At 50.0% G+C, this 15,632-nt stretch overlaps 1 protein-coding gene across 2 annotated transcripts in view; it reads left to right on the top strand.

The window, feature by feature from the left end:
* The window catches only part of LOC121590734 (protein neuralized), a 37,062-nt gene extending 22,272 nt beyond the window's left edge, over nt 1–14,790 (top strand). Inside the window, exons 1-3 of one of the 2 annotated variants that reach the window (XM_041910662.1) lie at nt 3,922–7,374; nt 10,604–12,363; nt 12,452–14,789. In XM_041910662.1, the coding sequence (XP_041766596.1) occupies nt 7,197–7,374; nt 10,604–12,363; nt 12,452–12,703 (2,190 nt within the window). In that variant the 5' untranslated portion in view covers nt 3,922–7,196 and the 3' untranslated portion in view covers nt 12,704–14,789. Of the gene's footprint in view, nt 1–3,921; nt 7,375–10,603; nt 12,364–12,451 lie in introns of those variants that run through there. The other variant, XM_041910663.1, reaches the window with a different exon arrangement.
* The last annotated feature ends 842 nt before the right edge of the window (nt 14,791–15,632 follow it).

Here is a 15,632-nt window from a genome sequence, read left to right as displayed (position 1 = left end):
ACGAGATGGTTGGAAGAGAACACACTAAGACAACGAGAAAATCGGTACAATATCGAGAGAGCTTGAGAGAGATATTGGAGAATGGCGTATCGCATATTGTAATTCCATTCATTGGGATTCTTCGGCAACTTCGGCTCCTTGTTTGTTCAAAATTGTTTGAAAAGAATGATGCCACAGTGAAAGGTTGTCGCGTTATAGGTCCACCCACCTAACCAGCAGCTCCATAAACGGCAGACGGCTCGTGCTGGGGTAATCTCCGGACCGTTTTTAATTGATTGGCTTTCTCGAATTAGCGGGCCCGGACTTTGGACGAGTCGAAAGATTTGGACCGCCGTTACGGAACCGATGCGCATTACAGATTTACACACTAACCCGTGCCGTTTATTGGTGTGTTTGTTTCGCTGGGACTGGTCGCGCCTGCTTATGATTGAGCGTAACATTCGGCTCGAATCGGTGCTGTGTGTCGGTCGATCGCGCTGTGGCTGATGTGCTGTATTATGTGTGTGTTTTTTTAAAGAGGGATCGACCAAACAGAGTAACAGAGCAAGAGCGAGAGTTAATCTTGCGAATAATGATGCGCCTCCAAGACGAAAGAGGGGTAGTTTTGCTGAGAGTTGCTTAGCTGAGAGTTTTCGCAAAGAGTTGGATAATTCATCTCACGGTTTGTTGGCTCAAGCCGATCGCGAGCGAAACACATGATCGTTTGTGTACACCTCGTCTGGATCTTCATTCATCGCGAAAGCGCTTGGACGTGGAGGAAGGAGGTCCGTAAAACAGCATTAAAACATTCAACGAAACGGTATTTAGAAAGATGGTCGATTGAATAATGATTGAGAAGGAGAGCGGCACTGCACGGGACGGTAAATAGGTTCCACCGAAAAAAGGGTGAGCCAGCAGCAGCAGCGCAATGGGCGCAAAGCCTTCCGCAAACATGAAGTCTCCCACCCACTCGCCTAAAGAAACTACGCGGCAGTTAGCGGGCGTATGACAATTGACTCTTGACGGTGGTAGTATGGTCGGCACTTCTCCCGAAAAGGGTAAATACGACCCATCAACACTGTCTGGTGAGTGTGTCGTTGTCCGGGGAGGGATGTCGGGAGTCGGTCTCCATGCGTTTGGGGGTATGCTTTTGTGCCGTCGAAACACGTACACACTTGCGGGTGGAGAATTATGTGTCCATTGATCACCATCTCCAATGCGCCATCCCTCTTCTCCCCTTTCGCACACTTTTCGGAGGGACTTTCATGGGTTCGCCTTGGCATTCCTGGCGTTGAATGGAATTCCGGAACGTGCGTGACGTTCGTTCCAGGAAGAGACCGTGATGATGATGATGGGCCATCCACCTTCGCGAGAGTGTTTTATAATTCCCCATCCCGTTCAACTGGTTATGCACACTGCATCTCACCCCCGCCACTCCACACTCAAATAGAAGAGCCGTAAGGTCGCGTGGGAAAGTAGGCTCCAGGCGAAGACGCGACATTTAGGTCTGTCGCATCGTCGGCACCTAGGCCAGACACACATGGGGATTTGGTGTTCGGAAGTGTCAATTTATATGCTGTGGAGATACCTTGGAACGTGTAATCTTGTACGAAAAGCAGTAAAAGTGTGCTGAGCAGTTGTGGCCAGGCGAAGGAAGGCACAGGGAGATCGAGTTTTCGGCCCGATCTTGTCCAGATTTGAGTGATGATCGCCCCCGGGGGACATGCATCCCCATCACTGGTGTCACTTTTACCGTCGTTTAATTTCTCTTAAATAACCTCCACGGACAGAAGAAACAGCTACAAAAAATGACTCCCTTTCCCATTAATAAAGCCAAGCCCCGCTAAACGCTGTATGGATCGAATTTCGGATCTCTGTCTGGTTGTGACGTGAAATGTGTTTAAATTTAGTGTAGGCGTACGTGTGCGGTAGTCTGCCCGAACGGTATGTCACACCTTTTTTTTCTTCTTTCTTTTGGAGATGGGTTAACAGCGCTGTAGATATGCAGCTGGTATGGGAAAATCAATATTTGCCCGCGTTCGCCCGTTTGATTGGAAAGCACTCAACGCAACAGTGGCGGCAGAATAGAGGCGGCGAAGGGTTCCGTTAGGTGTCGAATGCACAGTCCATTTGCATCGCGGGCAATGCATTGGGAAGGCTCGAGGCGATGTGCCTTACCATTTGAGCGTCAAAATTCGGCTCCGAAAGATGTGAAAGGTGTGGTTCAAATGCTCTAATGAAGGTTTTATACCATTAAAGAGGGAGAGTAGTCCAAAGTATAATCCAATAGATCCGAGTACGGTACCACTATTTGTGTTTTCCTGCTGTTATTATCCGTAAAAAAGTATTCTCCTTAGGTCCGAACACAGGTCGCTCGAAAAGCTTTATCTATCTTGCATAAAACCAATTTCCTTAAGGTACCATTCAACAATTCACCCAGTCTTAAGTGTAATTGCAAAATTAATCGAGCCTCTCTTGCATGAAAAAATAAGCCTGCCCCTCATTGAAGTCAACTCACATCCCCAAGATAAATCACCTATTCAATCGAGGTTCTGTTTTTATTGCTTCCTTCCTTTAATAGAAGTAGGCAAAAACTAAAACATTCATTTACTGTTTTTGTTGCTGTTGCTGTGGCTGTTCTCCAAGCACTGCTCCAAGCACTGCCGTGGGACGTCGTGGCACATTCGTCAATCGAGATGGCATGATGGAGTCAATTTTCCATCATTACCTATGACAAAAAGGGCTCGTTTACGCCAATCGATGGTGCGGCCGAGAGAGAGAGAGAGAGCCCGTAGTCTCGGTTAAAGCGGTGTTGGGTAGCGTTTTTTTCTGTCTTTCCTGCCATTACCACCTTTTCCCATCGCTAGAGGACACACGGAGGAGCTACGATGTGTTTAAAACCCTTTTTGCGCAAGTGTACAGTAGAGGTCCTCGCACTCGTGCGTCCGTAGCGTGGGAACGCGCCACTTTTGCAGAAGCATCGATAGCAGAAGTTGTCGGCGATTCGGAAATGTTTTTGGCAATCACCGGTCTAGATGAAGATGTCGATCGGTGTGCTCTGGTGACGATGTTTGGTGGGAACCTAGCGAGCAAAAACGTTCCGAATTTGTGATTCGTAAAAATAAGATCTATAATCAGTTGGAGCTGCTAGAGATCAGCAGGCTGCCTGTGTGATAACAGGTGGAAGAAGAAGTTTAGCGTATCAAGATACTGGAGCGAAAGAGAAGCGTCATGGGGGACGATTTATCGCATCCCGTGGAATGAGTCATTCAGCGGTAAGTTGTTGTATCAACGCTTGATCGCGTACAATCGATCGTAGGTCGATATCGCTTGAAACAGACGGGAATGTAGACAGTAGTGCAGAGTCGAGCGAAGAAACAGTTCAACGGCGATCTAAACAGACACGATCCATTAGCGTTGTGTTGCTCCCGGTTGCTGTGAACGAGGCAGAAAAGCGGAGGAATCGATTAAATGCCACGTCCGGTTATTCGATGTGCTGCAATTCTTGCCACCGCTGCTAGTCCAAACAGACAACAAACAAAAAAAAAAGCGAGGAAGAAGCGTAAGTCTTCCTGTTCCCCGTCCAGTCGCCAGTTCCAATATCTGGGTTAGTCTGATCGTTCAAATCACCTTAGACCTTTACGTTTTGCGCAGCCGCGGCCTCCAATGGTCGCCATCAAGCGAAAGACTTTCTCAGGGTCGGGTTTCCACTACTTCCTTTGTTGCTGAGTTTCTGTGTGTGTGTTTTTGTGCGCGTGTTTTAGTTTTTCCTGCATCATCTTCCGCATCATCCAACAAGATTGCTCTAGCCGCTCGCTTCTCACACATACAATTTTTACACGCAACTTTAAACACAGAGGTGTGCTGCGTAGTGTTTATCTCATCCCGCCAGGCGGCAGCGCGCCCGTAGTCAAAGGTTAACCAGACCCTGGGAAACTGTTGCCTCGCGTGGGTCCATGGAAAACGACTCAATTTTTGGGAAAGCTTCACTCTACCGTAAGCGAGTGGAAGGTAAAATGTGTCTCGTAAGCGCGGACCCCAGACAGAGTGTGTGTATGGTCCGGTCGCTCGCTCCGGTCACGGAACGGGGTTCACCTTATGAGAGCAACATGAAAAATACATGATCTGGCGATGTTCACACGGCTTCTTGAACTCGCTAGAAGTGCCCAAGTGGCTTTGGGCTTTGGGTCGGCCCGCCCCGGTGTGTGTTGGGAATGAGGGTCCGAACTGCATCGAGATAGCGAGGATAGTGCAAGGTACATTACGGCGCGAGCGCTTGGAGGTGATGGGACAGAGTCGAACACAGACGAACGAACCTTGATTGTAGAAAGAAGTGATACATTAACGATTGCATCTTTTCTCAGTTCCGAGTTCCTCACACAGCGGCAGAGGATGAGTCAGATGCGCTTTGGAATTCGTTAATGGGCTGAAGGGTTGAGAATTTTGAGCATTTCTGGGCGTTAGTTGGGTGGTCTTCGTACCTCGTTTGGTGACATTAAAACTACCCATTAAAGCAATCCTGAACTAGATTACATTTTATCAAACTGCTTGTTCACTAATGTCTTCCCAGCTGAAGATGCAATCAATTAGAAAAGAAAAGGTCATGCACATGCCTCGTCGCTGTGTGCCTCGAAACTCGACCAACACACACACACACCGCCAATCCTAAAGCAATGATGTGTGTGATGTGCACTAAACCAGGTTCCGTGAATTTCTGCAACGTTCCCGTTAGTGTGTAAGCTCTCCCTGTGTGTACCGGGGTTCTCGCTCTGCTCGGCCCAACAAAAGACGTTGGGGCCGTCGTGGGAACTTTCTGCCGCCTCCCTCAGGAGAAAGATCACCTGAAAGGGATGGAGCGAAAATACAACAAAAAAAGCATAACTGTGGCATAAAAACTGCACCTCATGTGAGAAACGATCGAGGGTTTGGTGGTGCCTAGCATTCCCGCCGCCCAAGAAACCAGCTTTGAAGGCTCGATCACGATCGCGATCATCAACGACCAATGGGGACCACGGCAGGGGCTGGGTGACGGGGGGAGTGTTTTGGTGTTTCGCTGTTTAGAATGAGTAACTAGCTGAAAGGCTAGACCTTATTACACTCTTCCCTCCTTACTGCCCGCTGCTGTCTGGTTGATTGTGTAGTAGTGAAGCGCCCAACCACCACCCCCAAAAAGGGAGAGAGAGAAGCCTAACGAGGGAATCCCCCAAACCAGCTTTCGTATGTGTGTGTGTGTGTGTTTGTGGTGCCATCTCTTTCTCCTGGCGGGGCGTGAGATGATCCCAAAAGGTGGTGGAATTCAAGACCCAGACCCAGGCGCAAGGTAATCCGAACGGTTCACCGGGGGGGGGGGGGCAGAGGAAACGAAAGCAAGGAAGCAACGACATAAAACAATTTTAGAAAGACACAACACAACGCACACACCAAATACAAACCATCGAAGCATGGATCGGAGTTGGAAGAAGCGGGATGGAAGAACGATCGTTTTTATGACTGCGCGTGCGCGAGGGGGGTGCTAAAGGTAAAAGCATTGCACACGCAGAGAGGCAAAAGAGCATAATGAAAGCGAGCAGATGGAACGCCGGTCGGTCGGTCGGTCGGTGGGTTCGTCGCTTGTGCGGTGCGACGAGGACAGGGGCGACATGAGCGAAGGGCCCTCCGCAAGCGCATCGGCCCGGTACATGCGTGCATGCAGGTCGGTTTTATGCTCAGCGTGAGCACAACAGAGCGCGCGAGAGAGAGAGAGAGAGAAAAAATATAAGGAGAGTGTAAGTGGGTGCGAACGAGATAGGAATGGCCGGCTGTGTGCGCTCTTGTTACACGGGCACTGAGGGTTTTGCGAGAAGCTTTTCAGGGGAAGATCTCATAAAATGTGCATAGCTTAGGGGTGGGAATGAGTGTGAGAGAGAGAGAGAGAGAAAGTGAGTTAGAGCGAGAAAAAGAACGGCAAGAAGGGATGGGAAGGCAGGCAGGGAAGGTCTCTCGCGTGAAGCAGCGAGTCGACATACGCAAGTCGTGCTCGTCGTAGCAGTCACTTCATCTCACGCCGTTCTCCGGTACGGACATATCGCTCCTGCTCGGTCTGTGTGTGTTTCCGTGGTCTTTAGCAGGGCCAGTGTCTTCGTTGTTTAGGACTCAGTAATCCGATCCGTCCACACCGATCGTGTTTTGCACAAAACGTGCCGATCGGCAGTATCCATTTATCACTAAAGTGAACTAAAGAGAGTGCAGTTTTTAACGTACACACAAGAACAAGTGTTTTAACAAGCGTGTTAAACTACCCTAAAAGTGCAACGTTTTTTTTAACAAGCTCTCAATTGTGTTTGCACAACAAAGTATCCCCGAAAACGGTTGTGCGCATAGCGGTGTTAGTAGCAATAACAAAAAAAAAAAAAGATAGTTTCAAAGAGCATCCCTCAAGGGTTGAGTTTTACCTGACTCTCGCGCTCTTTGGCTGGAGAGAAACGCACCCCCTCCTTCTTTGCGCGGTACGTGCCTGGCGTTGTGTATCGGCGTTGGTTTGCCGTACGACGCTCGCTGTGTGTGTATATATGTATGCGGTGCGTGTCGGTGTGTGCGGAGTTTGAAACCGTGGGAAAAATCAGTGACGATCGCGAAATTCCGGTCCCGGTGTGTTGTAGCGCGAAGCGGGTTCGAGCGCGCGGTCCACCGTAAGTGAAAGGGAAGGCGCACAAACACAAGGAAAGAGAGAGCGGGAGAGAGAAATCGAACGGGGCCCCATTGACAGGAAGGAGCGAGATAGTGGAAGTGGTGGGCTTCAAAAGCGTGGCCCCAAAAAGGAGAAGCCAAAGTTCGCGATCTTCTTCGCGATCGCCAATTTCGCATTTTCGCACAACTTCTCACCCACCCCTTGAACGCGCGCGCGTGTGTTTGTGTGTACGTTCGGTGGCCACCACCCCAAAAGTTGTAGCTTTCGGCTTTGTTTTTTTGTTATTGCGTGTGTTTGTTTTTGGTGTTTTCCGCTCAGGAAAAAAAAACATAAATAAATACGAAAGACTTTCGCGGCCACGAGACATTCAGCGCAAGGGAAGATTATGTGCACAGGGGTTTGTGTTTAGCAGTGTGTGAGACACAGACCATACCGCCGCCACCACCCCCACGGTCCAGCAGAGCGCGTTGAGGCTCCCGTGCAGGCTATTCCGTAGTAGATCGCGACCAGTGTGCCGCCTCGCTAAGGGGTGGACGATATAGGCCTCTATATGGGTGTACTGAACGTGACCAGTTCCGGTGCCGCTATCGTCGAGTACCACCAGCAACAGCAACAACAGCAGCAGCAGCAGCAGCAGCAACAGCAGAACAAGAAAAACGACACAATCTTCTCACCCATCAAGAACAAGATGAAGGTGCTGAAGAAGATCAAGAAACGCATGGGACTAGGTTAGTAACGCAGCAATGATCGTATGCTATGCTACAATAAAAGTACTCAGCATAAAGTACAGCAATTTCCATTCCAACATAACGCACGCTCGCCTATTCATTTAGAAAGGACGTTACGACGAATCCTTCCCCTTTATTTTACTCGGGAGCTGGGGCTTTTGCTACGACGCGACGGTTAGGATTGCTTTTTTTGTTTGCTGTTTCCTCTGGCTTGCGCGTCCTGCTTGGTTGAGCAGCTTGGACGGGCAGCAGCAGCTGCACCATTTTCTCATCAGCCATCCCTCAGCGTAACCGACGCGTAACCGTTTGTAACGAACTTTTCCCTCCGTTTTGCACTGCACCGCTTGTTTCCCCTTGTTTCCCGGGCGGTTGCGTCACAGTTGAAAGGACTAGCAGGAGGGGTGAAAAGATACCCTGTTCCCGCAACCGATTCTAGCTAAAAACGGAAGGGAAACTACCATGAAGAACCCCTTCGCGCTTTGGTAGAGTTCGTCGCTTGTGTGTCTTAAAAACTATTATGATGAGTGGTGGTAGTGTGCCGTAACCGTCGTTCGATGTACTACGTCTTGTTGTGGGTCTATTCTTCTGGTCAGCGTTTGCTTTCGGGTTGAGTGAGTAACGATCGCCATATTCCACTGGCGGTGTTTCGTTTGCGTGGTACAAAATCGACCACCGTAACCAGTAGTCCCGTAGTCACTACTCTCCGCCTCTTCTGCGGAACGTGGTGCATCTTCCAATGGGGGGAAAGCGCCGTGGCCCCTTCACGATCACACTTTACACAATCTTTCGACCGTGATTCCGCTAACCGTTTGGATTTAATCCCAGCCGCAGTCGCAGTAGTAATTAATTCCAGCCCGTCGACTTTTCCACCGGACCGGCCGTCAATCTTCCGCGGTGGCAAGAGGCAAGGCGATGTGTGGCATTACAAAAATGTTCATTATTTCACGTTGCGTTTTTTTTTGTTGTTTCCCACACAGCGCACACAGCACACCGGTGCTGTGGTACATTTGGCGCCAGGTTTGCCTTTCTTTTCCATCCAGCCACGATCACGGGATGCGCTCTCGCTGTTCAATTATTATTCCGTCTCCGGTCTCAATTCCTGGGACGGCGGACGACCAGTTGCCCAGCCGCTACCGGTTGAAGATCGCGACGGCCTTGTCGCGACGTTAGATTTATCATTTGCTTTCGATGATGGGTACAAGCACGGTGGTGATGGTGGTGGCAATGTTGCACATAATTGTCACACGGTGTGTGGAACTGTTTTTCAAAGCATTGCAGCATAAAAAATGCATTGCATTTCCCGTCGCCATTAGCGTGTGTGTTTGTCGCCGAGGGACTGGTATACTGTCTTGGGATTCAGTGGATGTTTTTTCCGTTTTGCTCCGATCAACGTATCGACCTTATTTATGAACCTCTCTTTCCCCTTATTTTTGGTACAAATTGAGCGAAGGTTTGTCAACCTCTTGTAACCAGGGCACAGTGCTCTTAAGTCCTTTCCACCCGTCCACGACGAATCTGGTTTTTGGTGTGGTGTGGCCCACCCGAAACGTGAGACGAATCGGATGTTCTGCATTTGCTTCACTTATGCATAAGCCTAGGCAGCCGCACACACACATACGAGGGAAAGAAGGTTCGTCTCCTGCGTAGCAAGACAAAAGCGGCAAAGGACGACCCCGATAGAAGCGGGTTCGTTTTCTATGCGGATGTCCTTGTCTTGCTTTTTTTTTGTTGTTGTTCGAAGCGTCACCAGAAGCCGTCCAGATTGTACCATCTGGCCATTTTCTCGGGAACAATTTCCTTCGGGGATTGCGGAGGTTTTTGGCGTGAAATGGAATAATGCAACGTGCAGGGGGAAGGCGTATCGATTCGCCGCTGCTGTGTGGGTGGTTATTTTTGCGGTTAAAAGTGCGAGGGAGGATGCTTTTAGTGTGTGTCCCCTTGTGTTCCAGCACCGGCCAGATGTGGTGTTTTCCGAGGGGTTTTTATAATTAAAACTAAATCCTGTTGGATTTTACTTTGGCTCGCCCGGGTAAGTGGGAATGGTTTTATTATACCACAAGGACCTCTGAAATTCGCAATCGCAATCGAGGCTGGAATAAATCGAGGGAGTATAGGGATGAAACAACAACAGCAAAATCTCCTTTTTGTCTACCCCGTCCTTTTAGTAGGAAGGATTGTAGGATGTTCCAGACGCTAGTTGCAGCTGGCTTTCGGCCGGAAAGAGGGATGTTGTGTTGCCTTTAAGAAATCTTCAACAAAAGGACCCCGCAAAAAAATAAACCACCACTTACTCACGCACACACAGCCACACAGAGCATGCAACGGAAGGGAACGGAAGGAAACGCTCAAAACTAAATGTATAGCGCACATCGGTCGGTCGGGACTGCTTCCCGTTGATCGACAGCGGCTTTAATTGATCGAAACGACAGGCCCGTTCCTCCACGCAGCCACGTCGGAGGGCAAGAAGAAAGAAGCTGGCAAAGAGTAGAGCAAGAAATAAATGGTAATTTCAAGTGCACTCAAGTGCACCAATTTGTTGTCCTCCCGAAAAGCAAAAGGGGTAATCACCATCGTCATCATCAGCAGCAGCAGCAGTAGCAGCCGCTTGTGCGTGTGTTGCTCACCGTTACGATGTGATCGCAGCGGGAATGCCGGATGTCGCCCGTTTGCCGGGTCGAGTAATGTCGCCTTGTGGCACGTTGTGGCACGTCGGGAATGAATGAAACCAACCGACGCCGAGGCGCTTACGCTGAACGCACGTACGCGCGCCGCTGCTGGTCGGAAGTTCCATTTCCGATTATGCGCGCGTGTTTTTTGTTTTCGTGTGCTCTCTCCGTTTTCCTCCGGTTAGCACATTTTCTCTTTTCACTTGGATTCGTTCCACTTTTTTTGTTGTTGTTTGGGGTCTCTCTCGCTCGCTTTTTCTCTCTTCCGTTCCGATTTTGTTTTGTGGGTTTTCGGGAGCCGTCCGTTCCGTTTTCTACCATTTAATAGACATCCGGTTCCGGTGACGGTAGCGTGTACCGCATGCACACCTGTCCCGGCTCGTGTGTGTGTGTCACCGTGCCTTGTCTCCTCTACTGTGCTCAAGTTGGGCGAGCAAAATAGATTTACCTTGCTTGTGTGTGTGTGTGTGTTTATTTTTAAAATCAAACAGCTGTACGCCATCATCCTTGAAGCGGCTTCGTTTACTGATCGATCATCTTTGTATTTTCTATTTCTCCTGCAGCAACGAGAAGCGCATCATCCTGCCCGGGCCCGAACAATCTGCCCCCGCTACAGTTTCACACCGTGCACGGCGACAACATACGCATCTCGCGCGAGGGCACCGTCGCCAAGCGGTACGAGTCGTTCTGCAAGGGCATCACGTTCAGCGCCCGGCCGGTGCGCGTGAACGAGCGCGTGTGCGTCAAGTTCCTGGACATCTCGAACAACTGGAGCGGCGTGATCCGGTTCGGCTTCACCTGCAACGATCCGGCGTCGCTGCGCGGTAACCTGCCCAAGTACGCCTGCCCGGACCTGACGAACAAGCCCGGCTTCTGGGCGAAGGCGCTGAACGAGCGCTACTGCTACCGGGGCAACGTGCTGTTCTACTACGTCACCCCGTCCGGCGATGTGCACTTCGGCATCAACGGCGAGGAGAAGGGCGTGTTCATCACGGACGTGGACGCGCGCGGCCCACTGTGGGCCGTGATCGACGTGTACGGCAACTCGACCGCGATCGAGTTTCTCGACTCGCGCATCTACATGTTCCAGGCGCAGCAGCAGCAGCATCAGCAGCAGCACCAGCCGCCGCACCATGGCGGCCACCCGCACGCCCAAAGCCAGACGGCGCGCCGACCGACGGAGCCCGAGCTGGGGCTGCCGCAGCTGGAGTCGCTCAGCATCAACCAGCACAACCATCAGCTGATGGAGGAGCGTCCGGTTACCTGCGGTGCGCTCAGCCCGTCCACCTCGGTGCGCTATCACAGCCCGGCGCCGGGGCTGCTGCCGCTGCCGTTCCATCCGGTGCGCGGGCGCAACATTAAGTTCTCCGCCGACCGGTACGTGGCGACGCGGGCCGATACCGAGTTCTGCCAGGGGTACGTGTTTTCGCCCCGCCCGGTCAAGATCGGCGAACGGCTGATCATTCAGATCCTGAAGACGGACTCGATCTTCGTCGGGTCGCTCGCGCTCGGGCTGACGTCCTGCGATCCGGCCAGCCTGCAGCTGAACGATCTGCCGGACGATTCCGACATGCTGCTCGATCGGCCCGAGTACTGGGTGGTGAGCAAGGACGTGGCGTCGACGCTGGTACGGGGCGATGAGCTGTGCTTCTCGGTCACCGTGAACGGCGAGGTGCAGATCAGCAAGAACGGTGGCGCCCCGTCCGTCATCATGCACATCGACCAGTCGCTGCAGCTGTGGGCCTTCCTGGATGTGTACGGATCGACGCAGAGTGTGCGGCTGTTCACGCTGCCGATGCCGGCGCCGCCGGCACCGTCCGCGTGCGCCTCCAGCATGTACAGTATGGCCCGGTCCCACTCGTCGCTGGCTGCCGCGGCCGCCACTAGTCAATCGGTGCGCAGTCTGCACCAGCAGGAGCAGCAGGTGATGGCAGAATCGTCGGCCAGTAGCTGCCGGACACTTGCCGGCGCCACCTCGACCAGTGCACTGGTGCAGCAGGCGACGGCAGCCACCGCTGCCACCGCTGCCGTGCGCTCCGACATGATCCAAATTAACCCGGGCGGTACGGTGCTGGTCGTAAATCTGCCCCCGGCCGATGTACTTACCCAGCAGCAGCAGCAGCAGCAGCAATCATCGCAAGTACCCCAAGCGACGCTTGTGACGCGCGGTATGACCAACTCCGCCTCGACCCTGTCCGTTCCACTATCGACACTGTCGCTCTCGTCCCACACGGGCTCAACCGGAACGGCCAGCGAGCTGATGGTTAGCAATAATAGCAGCAACAATTACGCCGCCAGCAACAACCCTCCTCCATACCCTGAGGTAAGTCCGTCACAAACACCCCCTTTCATTCCGCCGAACGACCCAGCTAACAGAATCTTTCTCGTTCTTTATTTCTTCCACCCTATAGTCGCTCTCGAGCTACAACAATGCCGCCAACTACTCGACCGCCGCCCTGGCCGCGAACGGCATCTACAGCTCGACCAACTGCGTCGACTGCACGATCTGCTTCGAGAAGCCGATCGACTCGGTGCTGTACATGTGCGGCCACATGTGTATGTGCTACGACTGTGCGATCAAGCAGTGGCGCGGCATCGGCGGTGGGCACTGCCCACTGTGCCGCGCGGTCATCCGCGACGTCATCCGGACGTACAAGTCGTAGGGCGTGTGCAGGGCACAGCGCGAGCATCGACGTGAAAGCGGCATAGCCAAAGAAGGACCGTGTGTGTGTGTGTCGAACCATTTTGTGATCAAGCAGGCAGTGCGCAACAGTTGTGATTTGGTGGAGGTCGAACCATCGTGTGTGTTCCAGTATGTTGATTTTTTTTGGGCGTTGAGCGAGTGGTCGGAATCCGTCGGCGGGAGAAAACAGCGAATGTGCAGCATCCATAAATTAACACTGATAGCTTATCGGTTGAAGGATAAATTATTCAGTAGTCAAAATTTATAGAAACAGAAGAGAAGCTCCGCCCGGTGGCACCCTTTTAGGAAGGCTTTGTTTGGCAAAGAAAGTTAGGCTTTTGCTGGGAACACATGTTCGCTTGGCCGAAGATGATTCACTTGCACCACGGAAAGTAGCCAAAAAAAAGGAACTAGCACGCTGTAGAAAGCACAATGTTTCCCCTGCCTCAAATCAGCAACACAATTGACTAGTGTGTAAGTAAACAGGTTTGGCGGGGCTTAAGGTAAAGAGGGGATGAAGCGAGAAAGAGTTGATAAACAGAGCGTAAACCAAAACCGAGTGAAGGCATTTAATTGCATTTACAACTGAGAGAAGACAGTGGATGATTGCAGCGCACTGAAACGCGCGATCGATAAGCCAGTCAGTAATCGAACGAGGCCAGTTATTGCTTTGTTGTTTTTACCTATGTCTAGTGTAGTAAATAGTCAATTCGACCTATAATGTGTCCCCGACAGCGATGATTATGTAGCGGCTATAAAGAGACAGAGAGAGAGAAGGAGAGAGATAGTGGGAAACATGTTTGCCAAAAAGAAACACAAGAATCATATGTCACTTCCAAATGCGGACGAGCCGCCGCTTCCGAAGTTAGGATAAGTTTAATGCAAATATTGTTAGGCTGGACGGATGGATTGGTAAAGGCAACAGCGCAGTGAAAGTGCAGAGCAGCAAAGATTTGCGTAAACCCATGCGCTTACCCGTTTCGTGTATTTCGTTTCTGTCTCTTCAATTACCTCGTGTGTACAGGTGTATGATAGGCGTAGAAGGATTTATTTTAAAACGTTCATTTTTTTCTACAACACTTTAAACAGAGAGCGAGAGAGATGAAGGGAAGGTTGGGAAAAAGTTATTCTTTCGAGCTGCCGCAAGTGCCGAAAAACAAAAACAAAAAAAAATCTCGTTTCGGCGCAAGATTAATTTATTTTCTAGTCAAATAGTCAAATGCAAATGGCTTATGCCGGGAGGCGTGTGTGAGAAATTGCGTATGTTTCGGAATTGAATAATGTGCTGAAATATTAAAATGAAAAGTATTTGAAAACCTATAACCGGAATACAGTCGTTTTGTTTTTTTTTTTTAAATTACATTTAGTACACCCAAACTGGGTGCCGTCACCAGTTCGCTTGTTCCGATACGCTTGTGCGCGAGGCAATCAGTTACGTCAAGCAGCAGCAACAGTAGCAGTATGATTTGGTTTTGCGTAGCTCGAGCTGGAATTGATCGTATAGTTTAAGCAGCGTAGCGTAGGGCTCTTTTTCTTACTTACCTTTTGCGCGCATATACATCCTCGCACTGCGTGCGTGTATACTTTCCCCCCCGTATGTTAGTGCGGCGAACGAAGGACGCTTGGTCAGTTCAGTAGTGCAGGAGATGGCGTGCAGGAAGAAGCAGTTGTACGATACGGAATATAATCTCCTACACGTCTATGGCGATAATTTATTGTTACGTAGAGGCGATGCTGGAAAGGAAACGATAGATACTAGTATCGTTTGTTTTTTATTTGTTTTCCTTTTTCTAGTGTCGATACTATTTAAGAGTTGCAAAATCATTATGCACTAAACCTTCGATATGAAATACAAAAGTGAAGTTAAAGCAAAAAACAAAAAAAAAACAATAACCAAAACAATTCAAAACACCGGTGTTTGTGTCTGCTTTTCGGTCGGGTGGGGAGGATTCGGATGGGTTAAATGAACGAAACGCGGTTTGTTTTAAATTTGCCGTAAACACTTATTGATAACCAGTTTCATTTATTTAAACAGCGGTGCGCTAGAATGATTCCTTGCTCACAATGTACAGTAAATGCTGCTGCTGCCATGGTGGTAAACCGCGAAGAAAGTAAAGTTCCGGTGCGTTGGACAGTTGTTTGGTTGTGTGTGTATGCGTGTTGAAATTCGAACTGGACAGAGTCGCTTTCATGAAGGTATGGGAATTAAAAGAATGTTTGTAACAGTTTTAAGATGGACGATGAGATGTGTGTGTGTTTGTGTATGTGTGTTAGAGAGATAATTTTGCATTAAATGTATTCTTCACTTCCTCGCTGCCACCCCTTTTACCATACAATCCTGCCAATCTCGTAGGTGCTTTCGACTAGCTTCGCTCTCAACAATGTTGTTAGTTTTTATAATTCTGATATTTGCATCTTAATTACACTACCGATCAATTAGTTAAATTGTTTAACGCGTTACTAGTGTTCTGTTGTCATTTCTCGGCCTATGTATAGATGTATATATATCTTCATTTTTGTGTGTGTTAATTTATATGTATATAAGTTCGTCTTTTCCGGACGTCTGTTAATCGTTCATCACTATCGGCTCTCTCTCTCTCTCTCACCATCGGGATCCGGGATCGGTGATCCGTGCTTCCGTGATGGGAGTAGACAGCTAGTTGCCTAATACTTTTGGTGGGAGAGAATGTTTTCTTTGCTGTACCTTTTCGTTTCTTTCGCTTCCTCTTTCTGCTCTGCTTTGCTGTTGCTGCCGCCGGCCATCGCAAAGGTTTCCTGTATGTCGGTTTGCGGCCCTGACATGCTTTAAACCACTAACTTTATACACAGGTACATTTAAAAACAGATTTTATTCGTCTTACAGCAACATTTGGGTTTGTTGTTGAACGTTCAGACTTGTTTGCTGCACT

The sequence above is a fragment of the Anopheles merus genome, chromosome 2R (assembly GCF_017562075.2).
Source record: "Anopheles merus strain MAF chromosome 2R, AmerM5.1, whole genome shotgun sequence".
Lineage (NCBI taxonomy): Eukaryota > Metazoa > Arthropoda > Insecta > Diptera > Culicidae > Anopheles > Anopheles merus.
The sequence above is the reverse complement of the archived record's forward strand: the minus strand, read 5'-3'. Positions and strand labels throughout refer to the sequence as shown.